At 34.7% G+C, this 20,433-nt stretch overlaps 1 protein-coding gene across 4 annotated transcripts in view; it reads left to right on the plus strand.

Moving 5' to 3' along the window:
* The window catches only part of KIF2A (kinesin family member 2A), a 76,822-nt gene that overhangs the window by 53,459 nt on the left and 2,930 nt on the right, over positions 1-20,433 (plus strand). For 2 of the 4 annotated variants that reach the window (XM_059417940.1, XM_059417941.1), the window contains exons 10-20: positions 2,877-2,967; positions 3,095-3,158; positions 3,968-4,059; positions 4,411-4,553; positions 4,925-5,129; positions 6,227-6,337; positions 7,373-7,440; positions 10,528-10,641; positions 11,524-11,674; positions 15,430-15,531; positions 18,520-18,655. In XM_059417940.1, the coding sequence (XP_059273923.1) occupies positions 2,877-2,967; positions 3,095-3,158; positions 3,968-4,059; positions 4,411-4,553; positions 4,925-5,129; positions 6,227-6,337; positions 7,373-7,440; positions 10,528-10,641; positions 11,524-11,674; positions 15,430-15,531; positions 18,520-18,655 (1,277 nt within the window). The remainder of the gene's footprint in view (positions 1-2,876; positions 2,968-3,094; positions 3,159-3,967; positions 4,060-4,410; positions 4,554-4,924; positions 5,130-6,226; positions 6,338-7,372; positions 7,441-10,527; positions 10,642-11,523; positions 11,675-15,429; positions 15,532-18,519; positions 18,656-20,433) is intronic. The other 2 variants (XM_059417942.1, XM_059417943.1) reach the window with 1 other exon arrangement.

Consider the following 20,433-nt stretch of genomic DNA (forward strand, 5'->3'; position numbering starts at 1 on the left):
GTTTTAAATAACAATTTTGTTCTTTTACTGTGTATTTATCACTACCCTGAACCTTGTGTTGATCTTGGCATATCTCTCCAAAAGTACAATATGCTCTTTTATTCTGAATTTAAACAAAAGTTATGTCATAAACACAATAATCAGTATTACTACTTGTTCCCTGTAATTCTCCCCTCAGATCATAGTTTTTATTACTACTATGTATCTCATGCACTGTATATTATATATCCCATACATTAGATATATATTTATATATGCATAGGAAATTTCTGGAAAATGTAGGCATTTTCTGTAGTTCTAGCAATGTGATGTGATTAGAGGGGACTTTTACTTTTTGCTTTTTAGTCTCTGTATTAGTAAAGAAATCTGGAATATTTGTTCTATATCACTCCTTAAGTTTTCTAAATCTTTATTTCACATGTTACCACATGTCTGTAAACCTACTTGCATTTGCCTAATTTTTATCATCTTTAAGCATTGGAATTGTTGTAATACATGAAATATTCAACTTATAAACAACTCAAAATTATAAGTTTAACACATTGATACCCCAGAGTTGTATGCTAAATGTAGATTTTCATACAAAGTTTGTAAACGTTGCCTTCTAATTATAACAGGTCAGTTTTAACAGCAGTGCTATTTCAATCTATATAGAACTGTTTTGGCAATTACTTGAATGTTTTTTCATTGACTTTTTATTTTATAAATATGGCTGGAGAACAGAAAATTAAATGGATAATAAGAGTCCTGAGAATTGAAGTCTTATTAATGAGATATTTTTTAGATCAACTCCATTGGACTTAAGCCAGCAAACGGGGAGTTCAGTTATAAAAAAGGAGGGGAAAATTAAAGAATATGTGAATGCTAAATAGTATTATGAAGAATTTGTTTTAAAAGGGAACTATTAATATAAATTGTGTATTTTTACTGGAGAAGAGAGTCCTCTTCCTCCACCACTTCCTTTTCTTCTTCCTCTCCTGCTTCATAAAATATGTCTGTTTGACTTTATAAGGTATGTTTCTCTGAATATGCTAGATTTAATAAACATTCAGTTTTACCTTATATATATATGCTTCTTAATTTTACCAGTATTGATGCTATCCCCTTTATTTACCTTTGAGGGTATGCAAGTTAGGCCTTTTTTGTTTAATCACTCTGTAGACTCATTCACTACAATTGTTTTTTTTAAGATTTTATTTATTTATTTGAGAGAGAGAGAGTGAGAAAGAGCACGAGAGGGGAGAAGGTCAGAGGGAGAAGCAGATTCCCTGTGGAGCTGGGAGCCTGATGTGGGACTTGATCCTGGGACTCTAGGATCATGACCTGAGCCGAAGGCAGTTGCCCAACCAACTGAGCCACCCACGCACCCTCATTTACTACTTCTGTTTGACCACTGTTTCCTGCTCCTTCTGTTCTGTATCTTTTTCAGTTGTTCCTTAAAAAAAAAAAAAAAAATTCAGCAGAACTGTATAAAGTGTTCCACATACATTTTTTGTTTTAAAGGTTTTTTATTTTTATTTGACACAGAGCGCACAAGTAGGCAGGCAGAGAGACGGGGGGAAGCAGGCTCCCTACGTAGCAGAAAGCCCGATGTGGGGCTCGATTCCAGGACCCCGAGATCATGACCTGAGCAGAAGGCAGAGGCTTAACCCACTGAGCCACCCAGGTGCCCCACATACATTATTTTGAAGCCAATATGAAAAAAGATTTGTTTCCCATTACACTTTCTAGAGCTCTGCTCAAGGAAGTATTTCTATAATTTTAACTCTAGCTGTGATTACAATAACAGGTTTGAAAAATAATTCGAAACCATATTTTTGCATCCTTCTCCTGAACTGTGACTGTCAACTCTGGTGTCTTACATGTATAATTTTTTTTTTAAGATTTTATTTATTTATTTGACAGAGAGAGATCACAAGTAGGCAGAGAGGCAGGCAGAGAGAGAGGAGGAAGCAGGCTCCCTGCTGAGCAGAGAGCCCGATGCAGGGCTCGATCCCAGGACCCTGAAATCATGACCTGAGCCGAAGGCAGAGGCTTTAACCCACTGAGCCACCCAGGCGCCCCATTATATGTATAATTTGTATTTACTTAGCTGCATTCAAGGAAATCCTGTCACTTTTCTACTTGGGTAGATGGCCTTAAGATAATGTTTTTATAGTTGTTTTTGTTTTTTTTCTCTCTTGAGATTATCACTCTTTTGATTTGATTTCTGTTAAAACTTTTAATCCTGGTGGTGTGGGTTTTTGTATGTTTGGTTGGTTTTGTTGGTTTTCACTGTAGAAACCTTACTTGTCTTGCCTAGTATTACATGTTTTTGTTGTTATTTTTAAAACTTTAATATCGTCTTTTATATACACATGTCTTAGCTCAGTTACTGTCTTTTTCTTTTTCTCTTTATTTTGGGGGGTCCCATTGTGACCATCGTTTATTATGGAATTACTTGAAATTATGCTTTAAAGAGCTGTAAGCAATTTTAGGATAAGGTTATTTAAAAACTAATAAATCAGTGGGCTCAACTGTCAGACTACAGTTGTCTGTCAGACTACTGTAGTCTGACAGTTGAGCCCACTGATTTATTAAAAATATTGGTATGGGAGCGCCTAGCTGGCTCAGTTGGTTAAGCAGCTGCCTTCAGCTCAGTTCATGATCCCAGGTTCCTGGGATTGAGCCCCGCATGGGGCTCCTTGCTTGGCAGAGAGCCTGCTTCTCCCTTTTCCCTCTGCCTGCTACTCTGCCTACCTGTACTCTCTGTTTTTGTGTCAAATAAATAAAACCTTAAAAAAAATTGGTATGACTTTTATTAATAAGACTTAGTATTTTATTTACTTAATTTAAATATTGATGGCACATTCTGACTAGTGCATTTTATTTTTAAGGTTTACAGCTAGACCACTAGTGGAAACTATATTTGAAAGGGGGATGGCTACGTGCTTTGCTTATGGGCAGACTGGAAGTGGAAAAACTCATGTGAGTAATTCATTAATTACATCGTCCTATGCAGCTTGTTTATTTTCCTATGGCTTAATTCTAAGACCTAAATTCTTAAGATTTATTCCTGAATAATGTCTATTATTATTTGTTTTTTAACATGTAGACTATGGGAGGTGACTTTTCAGGAAAGAATCAAGATTGTTCTAAAGGAATTTATGCATTAGCAGGTAACTATCTTTTTTGCATATCATTTGTAATATTTTTTAATATTGCTTAGGTGGCTTTGAAATAAAACTTGGAAACATCGTTCAGGACTTTCAGGATAACCATAAAGTTAAACTTGGTGTATATTATGTCAGTTTAAGTTGTCAGACTGCTTGAAAAGAATTGTGAAAATTAGCTTTTGGAACAGGAATCTTGATTTTATTTGTATTATTTTACTCTGACATATTATTGGAGCTTAGTATTTGTTGAAACTTAATAGTATTTGTTGTCGAATAGGTAATGTATGAAAAGCTTCTGTCTGGTATGGTTACGGGAATAACCTTGCTATGACCACCTATAATTTTATGTTATTCATATGAATAAATAGCATCCTTTTATTGAATATGAGAGTGACATCTATATTTAAGTGTTAAAAAACTATTACTATTTATTTATAAAATTAGTGTTCACTTTAGGCTTCATTTTTTTAATTGATACTGTCATTCTAGGTAAAGATTAATTGATTCCTCTAAATAGAGAAAATTTGAATTGCTTTTTAAAGATAGTATTTGTAGGGTGCTTGGGTGGCTCGGTCAGTGAAGCATTTGCTCATGTTGTGATCCCAGGGTGCTGGGATGGAGCCCTGTGTCAGGCTCCCTGCTCAGCAGGGAATTTGCTTCTCCCACCCCTTCTGCCATTGTCCCCTGTTCATGTTCTCTTTCTTGCTCCCTCTCTCTCTCTCAAATAAAATGAATAAAATCTTAAAAAAAAAAAAAAAAAGATAGTATTTGTAACATCTTAACACATTTTCTCCACATGGAATTCTTGACAGCTCGGGATGTCTTTTTAATGTTAAAGAAGCCAAACTATAAGAAGTTAGAACTTCAAGTGTATGCAACCTTTTTTGAAATTTATAGTGGAAAGGTAAGTGGAAACTTAAAAAAACAAACTGATTTTTTGGGGAGGATGTTAAATTTTGGTTTAATATATTTATAACATGAAATTTAAAACTTAACCCATTTTTTTGTATGTATGTTCACTGGCATTAACTACATGTGCAACCATTTCCACCACATATTTTTATATGTGTTAGACTATTATGTTAGCATTTTGTTAAGATTTTAGGAAATTCCCTTTGAAAGTCTCAACTTCAATATTGAGCATTATTATTCAAGTTATTCTAATTTTCTGAAATAATTTTTGGACTCTGATTCATTTTTATAGAACGGAGTCTTTCTTTAAAGCTAGTTTTCCAATTTTTTTTTTTTTAAATAGGTGTTTGACTTGCTAAATAGGAAAACAAAATTAAGAGTACTAGAAGATGGAAAACAACAGGTTCAAGTGGTGGGATTACAGGAACGGGAGGTCAAATGTGTTGAAGATGTACTGAAACTCATTGACATAGGCAACAGTTGCAGGTAAATTTCATTTTAAGTAAGAGAAACTTAATTTCTTGATCAGTTTTAGATAATTTGGGTATTTAAACAAAACAGAGGTATTACTTAATGCATTTTCGTAGTACAAATTTGTTCATATAAACTTCTACTATTATGTTACTGAGTGATATCTACTATATTGATAATCATACTACAAATATACTCAAAGTGTGCCAGATTAAAGTGTATGAATCTGGTATGTTGAAGTGTTTTAAATCAGATTGTCTCTTTGTATTTAAATGATGAAAACTGGATGGTTTTTTGAAGGTTTCTTTGATGGAATACCGTGGTTTACAATATAAAAAACTGACGTATTTTTGGTATCTAAAATAACCTTAATCACATTGTTGTAGAACATCCGGTCAAACATCTGCAAATGCACATTCATCTCGGAGCCATGCAGTGTTTCAGATTATTCTTAGAAGGAAAGGAAAACTACATGGCAAATTTTCTCTCATTGATTTGGCTGGAAATGAACGAGGAGCTGATACTTCCAGTGCAGACAGGCAAACCAGGCTTGAAGGTGCTGAAATTAATAAAAGCCTTTTAGCACTCAAGGTAAATAACATGTATTTAATTGTGAAAGATCTTTTGCTTTTGACACTAATTTTGTTTAGAGTAGCTGCAAATCATAGCAAATGTAGCATTTAGTAAGGAAGAGAGGTTTGTTTATGTTTACAATTTGTTGATTTATAATATACCCAGGAATTTTCTTTACACATACTCATTTTTTTTTTAGAGTGAAAAAAAGATCTAAGATTCTACAGGGCTTTAACTAGCTATAATTATCATAGGGGAAGATAAGGAATCCCAAAACTCAGCTAAGAAATACTGTCTTAGAAAAATGTGGAATGGCTTTCAGAAAGTTAGGAGGACATTATTCTATCCCTTCCTTGAATAGAAAAAGAAGGATCAGGGGCGCCTGGGTGGCTCATTTGGTTAAGCATCTGCCTTCAGCTCAGGTCATGATCCCGGGGTCCTGGGATCAAGCCCTGCATTTGGCTCCCTACTCAGCGGGAAACCTACTTCTCCCTCTCATTCCCCGCCCCTGCTTGTGTTCCCTCTCTCGCTCTGTTAAATAAATAAATAAAATCTTTTTGGGGGAAAAAAATCTTTTAAAAAATGTTAAAAAAAAAAAAGGAGGGCACCTGTGTGGCTCAGTGGGTTAAAGCTGCTGCCTTCAGCTCAGGTCATGATCCCAGGGTCCGCGTGGGCTCTCTGCTCAGCAGGGAGCCTGCTTCCTCTCTGCCTGCCTCTTTGCCTATTTGTGATCTCTGTCAAATAAATAAAATCTTAAAAAAAAAAAAGGAAAGGAAGGATTGGCAAGGTTACAAGAAAACATTCTGTGTTTTTTCTTTTGTCATTCCAGTTTCAAAGTTTAGCTTTTTATCCTTCTATCTGTTACTTCTAAATTCTAGTTAGAGTCCTAGAAGAATCTTTAATAAGTACTTTGTTGTTGTTACTGTTTTTAATTTCATTTTCTTGAATTAGCTTTATGTAACCATCTTTACTATGCTCTAAACTTGTTAGTAGGATTTCCAGAGCCGATCAGATCTTAAATGTTAGGGTTATAATAAAATGTCTTTTAAATATGTTAGATAAGATTACTTGTTATAAGGAGCCTAATCTGTGAAACTTGCTTTCTTAATTTTCAGGAGTGCATCAGAGCCTTAGGTAGAAATAAACCTCATACTCCTTTCAGAGCAAGTAAGCTCACTCAGGTGTTAAGAGATTCATTCATAGGTGAAAATTCTCGTACCTGCATGGTAAGTTTATGTTTGTTTGTTTGTTTGTTTTGTTTTAACCCTGAAAAGTGACTAACTCAATATCTATGGAAAGATTATAATGCACATTAATAACAGTCATTTAAATCCTTCTATTGTGAGAGATACAATGGTACTTAAGATATGGTCCCTTCCAGCCCGATAAGAGAGGATTATATTGCATTTATAATGCATTCTACTATTTTTAACATCTGAGTCTTCTTGAGGTTGGTCTTCATTGATTTTTATTCTCCTTGAGTATGGTGCACGCTTTTCTTTTTCTTCGTATGTCTAGTAAAATTGGTTTATATAATTTTTTTGTTTATATAATTTTTATTATGAATAAATACTTAGACACTCTGAATTCTCTTATGTTCTAAAGATTATTGATTGTTGTTGTTTTAGCAAGAAGTGCACTTAACTTATTTCAAACTCTGGTCTTCCCTGCTTTGGACAGCAGATAAAATTGAAAACTGTTCTTTTAGACTCAGCTGTTACTTGGAGTAAGCCTTACGTATGCCCGGTTCAGGTGTCAGCGAGAGATTCGGGTGGTTTATATGTACAATTTTTGGTTGTCATGATTACCTCCCTACATGATTATCTCTCTTCTGGAACAAACCTCACTTTTTAGCTGCTTTAGTTGCTACCTTCAAATTCTGTCCTTTAGTTTAACCAGTGAAATTCCTGTTTTTTAGTGAAGTTTCAGTTGCCCTGTGTGACAGCAGTGGGGCTTGCCCTTAAACAAAAAAATTATTGTATTGGGTGGGGAGGGGGTTGTGGAAACTCTCAGTGCTCTTCCCTCCATTTTCTGTCCGATTTAATTATTTTCTGGTGCTTTCAGAGAGTTGTTTATATTTTATGTGGCTTACAATTATTATCTGATTGTGGGTGTAATATTACAAATTATCTTGGAGTTTAGATACCACAAATGTTTATTTTAAATGACCATTTTAAGATTAGATCTTAATGAACAATATGTTGTTAAGACTATCTTCATCATTTATAACATTTTCTTTACCTTTGCATCTTCTCCTTCAGATTGCCACAATCTCTCCTGGAATGGCATCCTGTGAAAATACTCTTAATACATTAAGATATGCAAATAGGTATGCAAAATAGTTATTCGGTTTGAAATTTGAGGGGAGTAGAGCAGTGGTTACTTTGACTTAATATCTGATAGGGTAACTTTTATTATTTTTTTCTAATTTAAAAAATGTTTTGCATGTTATTAAGATGATATGTAGAGTCATTTGGTCAAGTTCTGAAAATAAATGGAAATGTGTTGCGTAATTTGGAAAGAGATTTAGATCTTTAGTAGAATTGGTCTTTCTATCCTAGAACATGATTACATTTTTCTGTTTCACCAAGTTATATTTCATATTTTTTTACTACATTTAAATCATGTAAATTTTTCTTAATAGGAAAGTCTAAATGAGTATAAGGGGACCAATCTGTATTTCTTAAATTGTTTTATCTATATGCTAAAAATTATTTTTGATAATACTAAATGCCATATGTGGGAAATCTAGGGTTTGAATAAGTAATGATAGCACTTTTTTTTCTGTTTTTCTGTATGAGTTACATTTTACTACTCATTGTCGCTAGTGTTAGATAATTTAATGGATAGTGATGTTATTATAAAAAAGGACAAAAAATATTATAGACTTAAAATAATTTATTCCTTAGAGTCATGAAGTGCCTTTGGAACTTCAGATTGTGATAGACAGATTTATATTTGTTCTAAAAATCATTCCTGTTGCTCGTTTTGAAGTAATGACTTTGTAGTTTTAAATTTCTCTTATCACATACTGCATTTGTGATTCTCATTGTTAGCTATCAAAGTTCTCTTTGTATTCCATTTCTACTGTGGACATTCCCTTAATTTTACTGAATACAGTATTTGTCCTGTTTAATTGCTATAGAAATTTTATTTTTAATCTTTTTTCTTAAAACAGGGAATACATATGTATACAGAGAAGTACTGAAAACATTAAGTGAATAATCTAATAAATATTTATACAGTATAAATTCTGTCATCAGATTGGGAAATAGAACGCCTCTCTAGAAAGCTCCCCATATGTCCCCTCCTGATGACAAATCCAGAATAACATGTCCAAATCCATTAATCTCTACCCCAAGGTAGATGTTATCTTGACTTCTGTGGCATAATTTTCTTGGTTTTCTTTTTCTCTCTTTTTAAAAACAGTTTTGGCACCTATGAATGTATCCCTGAACAACATAGGTAGCTGTATTTGAACTTTCCATAAGTGGGGTCATACTCTTTTTTTTTCTGTTGTGACTTGATTTTTGTTTCAACTGAAGAGATTTTTTTAATGATAGTAAAAACTATTGGAAAGTATAAGCCTTTGACATTTTGCAAAAAGACATTAAAATAACTTCTTTATAAATATAATGGAACTTTATTTCTAAATTTAATACTTTTTAAACTTAGAATTTTGGGCTCTGAGCTGCAAACATTTCTAGTACTTTTAATTCATTTTTATAATGAACATTTTTGGTATGTGGGGTTTTTAGCCATTAAAGTGCTTCTCTTACTTCCAATTGTACATGGGACAGAGGAGCAACAGCTTAGTATAGCAGAATATTGCCATATTATAGAATTAAAACAAAACCCCTCCATGTCTTCAGACTTCTAACTGCAAAACAATCTACCTAATGCGAACATACTCTATCTGGCTATTCCTCTTGTTCATTTAGGTCCAAGTAAATGTTTAATTTATTATCAAGTAATTTATCTGCAATGTGATAAACTGCCTGGGACAAATAATTCTGCCTTTTCTTTGCAAACTTGTAGAAATAAAGATTTTCAACCTCCCCTGATAGCTCATTTGAGGAATATTAATTCCTGCATATAATGTTTAGTGTTTGAGTTAGACAGAAGCCCTTGGAATAGAGGAAAATATTAGCCTATTAGGGATGGATTGCTTATCTAAATTAGAAGATTCTGACAGAATCCTAAATGGAGTTGGGAATAAAAAGAATCACGTCATTGTTAGAAATTTAGATTTTGTCAGTCTGTATGGTAAATAAGCTTTTCAAAGTGACTCTAAAGGATGAAGTGTAACTGAATCTAGTATTGAACCCTTGACAGCAGACATTACCAATAGGTCAAAGAAGGACTGTAAGTAGAAGAAATAAATTAGTTTGATCTACATGAAATTATTAGTTTGATCTGTATGACTATCTGTGACCCAACAAAATAGTAATTTCGTTCATATTAAATCTAAAAGAAGTAATGAGAAAAACATGCTTAGTATATTGGATGTTTAATAACGTAGTGTTTATACTCATAGCTAGGTTTGAACCTCACTTATTCTCATTGAATGAACTTGGGTAAGATACTTTATTGCTCTGAACCGATTTCTCATCTGTAAAGTGATAAAAATAATATCACAGGATTGTTTTAAGATTTATATAATATAATGCCTAAAATATACACTAATACCTAACATGTAGGACATACATGATAAATACTGCTTACTGTTATGAAATGGGATGGCTCCAAAAGGAACGTACGGAATCACAAAGAGGTGTCAGAAAAACCATAATTTGGTTATATATAAAGGAGATATTGCCAAAAGCAATTTAAATTCCATTGCTAAAGAGGCTTTCCTTAACCGGGGTTCTTCATCTGAACCAAACACAGAAAACTATTTGAGGAACTGCTTTCTCATTTTGTACCAAGGATGGAACCATTCTAGACACATAGGAGAGAAGTTAATTCATTACAAACAGTGGATGCCGTAAAGACTTAATACTCTTATGTTCTCTTTTAAAAGTCTGCAAGAATATTGAGGGGTCATTGATGCTAATAAAATATTTGCAGTATTGACTATACAAGGGAATTTGATCAATAGTCATGTAGTTAAAGAAGGGCCATTTAAAATTTAGGTGATGGTATCATGAGGAAAGGGGAAATTTAGGAGGTATCATGAGGAAAGGGGAAAGTATACCAGAAAGGAAGGACTACGGACAAAAAGGTATCAGTAGATCAGAAAAATTCAGAAACTTCTTAAAATTATTTTTAAAGTACTCTATATACAGTAAGTCGCAACAATGTTGATATCTTTTTTTAAACAAATTAAGCTGAATACAAAATAAAAACTTGAAATGTGCATTGCTGTCTTTACAAGAGCATTTTCTCTTAATTTGTTGCTGTTTTGGTGCTGCAGAGTAAAGGAGTTTGGAATTAGTCCATCAGACATTCCCTTCTCACAGGGTAGTGGCAGTCGCCCTGATCTCTCTCCTTCTTATGAGTATGACGACTTTTCTCCTTCGATTACCAGGTCTACTTCCTTCTATGCATAAGATGTTTATTTTCATAGTTTCTTTTGAATTGTGTTACATATGAATATTTCATTTATACTTCAGTTCTGAGCCATTTTATTTTTCATTTTCATTTCATTTGGCAGGTGATGATTGTACTGCATGATCTTCATTTTTGTGTACTTTACTAATTTATTTGCTTTAAAATGTTGATTTAGAATTCAGGCTTCCTGTTGCCCCTCATAATTTTAAGGATGATGTCATCTTTGCATATTTATGGTTGAAAGGTAAACTGTCTTGTTTAAAATGAGAAGTTTACCATTACTCTGTATGTTCTTACAAATTTCCTTGTCTACGAGGAAATGACAAAGATCCTTTGATTTAGAACATGTATCCTCCCACTGTGTAAATTGAAGTATAATAGGTAAACATTTTTTAATTGATAGAACTTTATAGCATAATCTTTATACATTAGAATTATGATTATTTCAAATGTGGCTATTTTAATAAAGCATTATAACAACTAAAAATCTACAAAGTATATTAAGTTCTCTGATTTTGGCAATAATCTGTTTATTGATCTAAGTGCTGTTGTTAGCATTTTTCTGTTTATATAATTTAATTGCAAAAACTGTTTGTTTTTACTTTGAAATACTGAATCTACATACTTTGCTAATTGTCATTATGCACAATAATTATCTCTGAAATAATTGTAAAGTTACCTTACTAAATTCTGAAAGTTCATCAGCCGAATATCCCTTTAGTCTTTACACAGATTTCAGATAAACTTGATCTGGAAAGCTGACATCATCAGTCTTAATATGTTAATTGAATGGGATGGTAGTTTCTTGATCCTCTGCATGTGTCTTTGTTAATTTTAGGTACCTCTTATGTATTAATAGGGTGAAAGAATTGACTGTGGATCCAACTGCTGCTGGTGATGTCCGTCCAATAATGCACCACCCACCAAATCAAATTGATGACTTAGAGGCACAGTGGGGTGTGGGGAGTTCCCCTCAGAGAGATGATCTGAAACTTCTTTGTGAACAAAACGTGAGTGACAATATAGTTCCAATGACCTGATTTTAGTTCATTTCATCAGTAGCAGAACTTAATGATTGAAAACTACCATCTGCATCAGGGGTCAGCTGACTACGGTCTATGGGCCAGCCATCTGTTTTTATGCATAAAGTTTTACTGAATTATGGCCATGCTTCATTTACAACTTGTCTGGCTGCTTTCTTGGATAAAAGCAATGACAAAAACTGTATGATTCACAAGCCCAAAATAGGTATTGTCTGCCCCTTTAAAATGTTTGCTGACCCTGATCTAAACTTCTTCTTCTTCTTTTTTTTTTTTTTTAACCCCCTCTCAGATTTTCTATCAGTATTAAACTTTGGTGGTATTGAAAGTAATATAGGGAAAAAGCAACTTTAAGAATTACGTATACAGGGGCGCCTGGGTGGCTCAGTGGGTTGGGCTGCTGCCTTCGGCTCAGGTCATGATCTCAGGGTCCTGGGATCGAGTCCCCGCATCGGGCTCTCTGCTTGGCGGGGAGCCTGCTTCCTCCTCTCTCTCTCTGCCTGCCTCTCTGCCTGCTTGTGATCTCTGTCTGTCAAATAAATAAATAAAATCTTTAAAAAAAAAAAAAAAGAATTACGTATACAACATACCATACATATAGGTTAAAAACAATTAACTATGGACTCATGCATATAAAAAGAATGCATGAACTCTATCAAAAATCAAACATGGCAAAATGCTAACATTTGTTAAGTATGGTAGTACTCTGTATGTTTGAAATGGCTAGTGACATTTCATAATTTAACAGTTTGATTCCTAGTTACTCAAAAAATTAAAAAAAAAATAGTGTACCTGTTGTATAAGGACAAAGAGGTATAAAGAAGTAACAAAAAAAAGCACAAACAATACATTTTTCGTATGATTACTTTAACATATTGAGGGGATTCCTTTCTGTGAGATGAAAAAGATTTTATAATTCCTTTTTAAAAATATAACCTACATAGTTTTATATATTCTTTTAAGAATCTTACAGTAGTATTTTCATGATAAAAGGTAGCATATATTAGTTGCTTACTACATAACTTATATTAGCTATGCATTTTACTTATTATCTGATGTAATGCTCACAGCTCTATGTAGTAGACACCATAATTATCTCTATTTTTTAACTGCTTTTCCAAAAAGTGAGGGAACTTGGGGTTCCTAGCTTAAAATAAGAGTTCTAAACTCTGAACCATGGAAAATAAAAAACTGACAATGAGATCCTGGCCTGAAAATGATATTCCTTTTTTTTTTTTTTTTTTTTTTTAAAGATTTTATTTATTTATTTGACAGAGAGAAATTACAAGTACACTGAGAGGCAGGCAGAGAGAGAGAGAAGGAAGCAGGCTCCCTGCTGAGCAGAGAGCCCGATGCGGGACTCAATCCCAGGACCCTGAGATCATGACCTGAGCCGAAGGCAGCGGCTTAACCCACTGAGCCACCCAGGCGCCCTGAAAATGATATTCCTATCTCCTGTCTCCAAAAGTTAGGTATAGTTGCTTTTTGCATTCTTTTTTTTTTTTTTAAGATTTTATTTATTTATTTGACAGACAGAGATCACAAGTAGGCAGAGAGAGAGAGAGAGAGGGAAGCAGGCTTCCTGCGGAGCAGAGAGCCCGATGCGGGGCTCGATCCCAGGACCCTGAGATCATGACCCGAGCCGAAGGCAGCAGCCCAAACCACTGAGCCACCCAGGTGCCCCGCTTTTTGCATTCTTGAAACAACCATGTACTGTACCTAGGTATAGTGCCTCTTAAGGATTTGGAAAATGAAAACAAGGTGGGCCCTCTCTGTAATAGATCTTTTTCATTTTATTTTTCTGTCTGCCTGGTTGAGTCTTTGTAGTACTTTAATTTGGAGAGGTTAGGTAGGACTGATCCAGAGGCTTGAAGTATAACATCATGAGTTCTTGCAGTCTTCTCCATATTTGAGAGTATGTGGCGTTCCTTGAATTTTTCTACCCCCTGGAACTATCTTGAAGTGGTTCAGTCTTAGCTTTTTAGTTGAGTTTACTGGTGCCTGTGTACCTTTTCTTACTGTTGTATTAAGGTCTTAACAAGGTAAATTAAAACGGGATAGGGACTAAGACATGTCCTACAGATAAAACCAACCTAAGTACACAAAGTAGAAGATAATAAAGAGCATTAGCATTCCAGAAGTAGTTGTATAGACAAAAAAAGTATTCTAAGTAGACTGCATGGAAGCGATAGGAACTTGCAAAGTATCTTAATGCAAAAGAAAGAGGGCATTCTGGGTTTGACAGGGAGGTGGGCGGATATAATGAATAAAGTTGGTTGAGTGTGTTTATCGTATGATATATTGTATGCCTGCATGTCTTAATAAAAACAGATATTTGTTTTCCAAAGAGAAGATAAAAAGTTCTTTGACCAACTTGCTTATATATAATCAAGTTTTACAGACTGTAGCATACTGATTGAAGTCAAATGTCTTCTGATACTATTTAAGCAAAATTTGTACATACATTTAGAATTGTCTATCTTGTTTGAAAAAGTCCCTTTTTTAACTCCCATTTTATAAAACAATTTTAAGTAAACCTCATCACTAAAGCCACATTTTGAGGAAATAAATCATTAAAGACATTGGGGTTGGGAAAGAAGCTCAAAAAACAAAGCAAGCCTAGAGAAATTTTCACTTGATGTAGGACTATATATGTTGTATTTATGTCTGTGGGGTTTTTGTTGATGAGTTAAAGTCAGTTGTCGATTAAGATTTCTATAAAAACTGACAAACACATCATATGGTGTAAAGCAGAAATTAAGATTTAGGAAGAGTTGAGACCTTCAGAACACTTAATTTGATAGTCACAGTCATAACGGCCATACCACCCTGAACGCGCCCGATCTCGTCTGATAGTCACAGTCATAGAAGACATTATCTTGAAATCTCTTTTCTGGTGAAAAGATATTTAGGACATACAAATGTTAGTGAAAATAAAACAATACTGAGGAAATATTTTAGTATATTTTAGCTTATAATAAATATATTTTTGAAAAGTTGCATTATTCCAAAAGAGATTGGTTTTTTAGGGTAATTCTACAGTAAAACCTGTGCTAAGTGAAAACTACTCCTTACTGATAGGCTTAAATTTGGGCTGTCTTACTGAGTGTTACATCAGATACTTATGACCCATAAAAAGAAGTTGTGGCTTTGCCTTTTATATTATCTTTTAGTAGTCTTTATCTTGCAAACTTCTCATTTTTTAAATGACATTTTTATAAATGATATGGGAAAACTACTTTTATGTAACATTTAAAATGTAAACTTTAGGGGGCGCCTGGGTGGCTCAGTGGGTAAAGCCGCTGCCTTCGGCTCAGGTCATGATCTCAGGGTCCTGGGATCGAGCCCCACATTGGGCTTTCTGCTCTGCAGGGAGCCTGCTTCCTCCTCTCTCTCTCTGCCTACTTGTGATCTCTCTCTCTCTCTGTCAAATAAATAAATAAGTAAAAATCTTAAAAAAAAAAAATGTAGGGACGCCTGGGTGGCTCAGTTGGTTAAGCAGCTGCCTTCAGCTCAGGTCGTGATCCCAGCGTCCTGGGATCGAGTCCCGCATCGGGCTCCTTGCTCAGCAGGGAGCCTGCTTCTCCCTCTGCCTCTGCCTGCCATTCTGTCTGCCTGTGCTTGCTCTCTCTCTCTCTCTCTCTGATAAATAAATAAATAAATAATCTAAAAAAAAAAAAATGTAAACTTTATGTCCTAACTTTTTAAACTATGTTCATCTTAAGGAAGAAGAAGTTTCTCCCCAATTGTTTACTTTCCATGAAGCTGTCTCACAAATGGTAGAAATGGAAGAACAAGTTGTAGAAGATCACAGGGCAGTGTTCCAGGTAAAATAAGACAGGACCTTTCATCAAATATTTCTGTAGGGAAATTAAGAACTTTGATAATGCTTTGAATATTATCCTAATTTTAAAAATTTACTATTTTGTGTATGTATATGTGTATTTGTAGGGTGTTGAGTATATGTATGGGATATTTTGGACAGAAAATGAATGGTGGTTACAGTGTTTCTTTTGTGCCATGGTGAAAAGACCTAGCTTATTTACTACTCTTCTCCTGCTCTGTTTGCTTTAGTTAGTTGTCCATTTTTAGAAAAGGGTTGAACTTCTGCCCTCCACCACCTCTTTCTCCATGTTAGGACAGTTTATTTGATGTAAGTAAGAAAAACTTCTAAGGGTTATCATAACAGTTGAGGAAGTATCTTTCTTTATAAAGGAGGAAAAGTGCTTTAGGAAAGGGAAGGTTACTACAGTGGCAGATGTGTGAGGATCGTTAAATCCCTGCCTGTCCCAGTAACTGCTGACGTATTCATCCCATTGTCCATTCAGCCTATTAAAAGTACTGTGTGATTTACTATATGATTTCCTTCTTCCCCCCACCTGCTCCCTTTTATAACAAGAGAATACCCTGGAGAATGATACTTATGAGGAAGTGAAGGTAACCTTTAGATATCATTATGGAGACTATAAATATGTTTTGAAAAAAAAAAATGTGTTTTGAGAAAAAGGTGAACAATAGATCAGTCTTTCTGTTGACCTGTGTCCCTTCTCTGATGTTTGAGAAATATTTATTTGTAAACAAATATTTTTTTTAAAGATTTTATTTATTTATTTGCCAGAGAGAGAGAGAGAGGGAGGGAGAGAGCGCATACAAGCAAGCACAGGCAGGCAGAGTGGCAGGCACAGGCAGAGAGAGAAGCAGGCTCCCCACTGAGCAAGGAGCCCGACGTGGGACTCGATCCCAAGACACTGGGATCATGACCTGAGCCGAAGGCAGCTGCTTAACCAGCTGAGCCACCCAGGCGTCCCTGTAAACTAATATTAACACGACTCAGCTGTAGGCCATTTAAACACCTGGATAAAAGGCTCAAAAATGGGGGCACCTGGGTGTCTCAGTAGATTAAAGCCTCTGCCTTCAGCTCAGGTCATGATCCTGGGGTCCTGGGATCGAGCCTTGCATCAGGCTCTGCTCAGTGGGGAGCCTGCTTCTCTCTCTCTCTCTCTCTCTCTCTCTTTCTCTCTCTCTCACTTACTGCCTGCCTCTTTGGTTACTGTGATCTCTGTCAAGTAAATAAATACAATCTTTAAAAAAAAAAAAAGGCTCAAAAATATAACAGAACTATTTATTTTATAAGTTGAGAATAGGATGTACCCTCATCAAAACTATTACAGTTCTGGGACGCCTGGGTGGCTCAGTTGGTTAAGCATCTGCCTTTGGCTCAGGTCATAATCTCAGGGTTCTGGGATCTAGTCCTGAGGCAGGCTCCTTGCTCAGTGGGGGGCCTGCTTCTTTGCTGCCTGCCACTCCCTTTAAAATCTTTTTTAAAAAGTCTTTGAAAAAAGGCAGAGGGGTGCCTGGGTGGCTCAGTTGGTTAGGCAACTGCCTTCAGTTTGATTCATGGTCCTGGGGTCCCAGGATCAAGGTCTGCATTGGGCTCCCTGCTCGGTGGGGACTCTGCTCCCTCTGACCCTCTCCCCTTGCATGCTGGAGCTCTCTTGCGCTCTCTTTCTCTCTCAGATAAGTAATATCTTAAAAAAAGAAAAAGAAAAAAGAACAAAAGTTTTAGTCAAACCCTTATTTTGGTAATCTATTTAGAGGCCTAGGTGTTTAGAGTAAACCAGGAAAGGACACTTGTAATTTAAGAAAATTGTCTCTGTGCTTTTGGAGCAAGGCATCATATAAAGACTATCATTTCCAACTCTGCCATTTTATGATGGAATCTAGAAGCTCTTGGTTTTTTGCAGAAGTGATTATTTTTCAGTTTCAATCCAGTATTTTTTTAATTCGGTTTATTGTTACTCTGTGCTGTGATCTGTCATTTCTCAAAATAGAGTGTTGTTTTAAAAGATTAAATGGATAGCTAAAGAAAAAGAAAAATATTGGGATGTGTATATGTGTTTTAATTGATACACATAGAGAGATGGATATATATATAGGTATAGAAAACTATATATATATACATATATATATATAGTTGTCATATAGTTTTCTAATAGGTATCTAAAGCTAAGTTGCTAAAATTCAGCCTGATAATACGTATAGTCTAGTTATAATTAGCTATTAAATTGTACTGAAAGCTAGAAGGTGCCCATTTATATATCCAAAGCCTCTTTAACTCACTATGGTATGAACTTGTTCATGATTTGTATGATTCATGACTTTGCTGGGAAATGAAACATAAATTCCACATTATCTAAAATCAATTAGGAATGATTAGTTTCCTTTAAAGTGTCTATGAATAGTCAGTAGCTACTATTTAGTGATTTGTTTGACTCTTCTAAAATTGACTGTCTGTTGGTCTCTTATGGTTACAATAATTTTGAAGACCTAGTGTTTGGAATTTAGGGTTAACTCTTGACCCAACCACTATGAGGCCCCAAATGGATTTGTAGATTCTACAAGTAGAATTTGCAGATTCTACAAGTTCTAGTCTACCGTAGACCTCAGTAAATTGTTCAGTAGTTTTATTATACCATTCTTCCCCAATTTTAGGGGTAGCTACTAAAGTTTTGAGAATTATTGTGCTCACTGATTGATACATGTTTGATTCACTCCCTTCCCCAAACCCTTACCCAGGGTAAAGTAAAAATAGAAAAATCAAGTCACCTTGCTTGGCTTTTCGTGTTTGTGTTTGTGTTAGAATTTAAGGAAATATTTCTCAATTTTACTATGTAAATAAAGATGTTTATACTTAATAATATTTTAGAGAATACCAACTGAGGTATGCTTGAATATATTTAACATATGTGAAATTTGTACATTGGTTTCTGTCTTATAAAGAGGCTTATTGGATTGTTGAATTTTTGTCCTTTTAGGAATCTATCCGATGGTTAGAAGATGAAAAGGCTCTTCTAGAGATGACTGAAGAAGTAGACTATGATGTAGATTCATATGCTACTCAACTTGAAGCTATTCTTGAGCAAAAAATAGACATTTTAACTGAGCTGCGTGGTAATTTCTTTTTCATTTTAGTGCTTGAAATCTCCATCTTTGTATGTAAGTGGTGGCAGGATTTTCGTATTGCAAGAGGATATCTTAAATAAAAATTATGGGTACCATTTAGTACATTTCCAGAGGTATAAAGACAGACCAGTCATTCTGTTTTTTTATAAAAAAGAAACATGGAGTATTCTTTCAAGGGCTTTTTAGTTATCTTTTCTTTTAAGCATTTGAAAAGATAAAAGCATCTTATGTTTAAAGAGGGAAAATGGATTTTAACAAATTTGTAAGTTTTGTACACTCATTCAGATTTTTAGTTTGATAGGTCAGTGCTTGTCAGAATTATTTTGCTTAGGTTGGGTCTCTTCAGGGCCATCCCTTCTGTAGCCTCCTGTCTACATCTCTTTTCTGTGCATCTGTGTCATGTCTGTCCTTTGTAGCCTTAAAAAATCAAGGGGAAGGTTTCAAGACCTTGAACAACTCAAGACCTTTTTCCTTCCTACTTTGTGAATGTATATGACTGACCTACATGCCATCTGTTCTTGACTTTTTAATTATCTTGTCTGCGTAGCTTCATATACACGTTTATCGTATGTACTTGTTTCTGTGTAAATTAGTTTTCTTCGGTTGTATGCGAATGGATATCTTTGTATGTGTACGTGAAATGCAGTGTAAAACCAGAATCAAATTGCTGGTTCTTAACACCAGACTGGCTAATTTTTAACATAGGTCCTTTGTGAAATTGGGGTATTTGAAATCATATTCTATGAAGAACCAGCAGTGACCATTTGTCCAATTCAGAATTGTTGGTGCAAATGTAGAGTTTCTAAAACTTACTTTCGTTTTTCATATTCTTCTTATTCAAGCCTTGATTAAAGTGTTTTGATCATTTTTCTTATCAGAACTCACAAAGAGCTTTTCTGTATGTATTATATATAGAACAGCTCTTAATGAATTATAATTTTTTCTTTGTAATATGTGGCATTCAACTTGGTTTTATTAAGTGTATCCATAACTTTGAAGAAATTACTGTCTAGCTGTTGTATTTTTTTTAGGAAAAAAATTTTTTACCATCCAGAGATAATTTTGGTATTAACATAAGATGTTTGAGAGCTTTTATCTTATATTAACAGATACAAGATCCAGAGATCCTTAAGTTCCTTTCTAAATTTCAGAAGTTCATTTTTTAAATATCATTGTTCTTCGAAAGAGGGGAAAGAAATTGAAATTCCAACTGATATTCTCTTTCTTTTTTCCCAAAGGCCATAACCTTGGCACCATTAATTTTAAGTTGGATAATTGTTGAGGGTGCCATCCTGTGCATGGTACATTGCTTACCAGGATCCTTGGTCTTTGATGACTAGATGACAGTATCCACTACCCCAGTTGTGACAGTCAAAAATGTCTAATTATTATCAGATGTCAGGGGGGTAGTGGAGGAACATCACCCATGGTTAAGAACCACTGGTATAAAAAGAGATGAGATATTTCTCACCTTCAGAGCTGACTTTTACTTGCCTCTTTCAATTTATTTACCTAGTAATATTCTTAAGGGACTCTGAATTAATACATAATAGTAGGAATTGTAAGACCAAGAAATAGATTATTCTATAATCCCTCTTCTCTATTCCCTTTTACAATCCCTGATAAGGACAAAATGACATTTGTTTTTTAAAATTCAAACATCTTTTGAAATTTCATGCTTAAAAAGGTAAAATAGGCATTGGGGGGGCACCTGGGTGGCTCAGTGGGTTAAAGCCTCTGCCTTCAGCTCAGGTCATGATCCCGGG

The sequence above is a fragment of the Mustela nigripes genome, chromosome 12 (genome assembly GCF_022355385.1).
Source record: "Mustela nigripes isolate SB6536 chromosome 12, MUSNIG.SB6536, whole genome shotgun sequence".
Classification (NCBI taxonomy): domain Eukaryota; kingdom Metazoa; phylum Chordata; class Mammalia; order Carnivora; family Mustelidae; genus Mustela; species Mustela nigripes.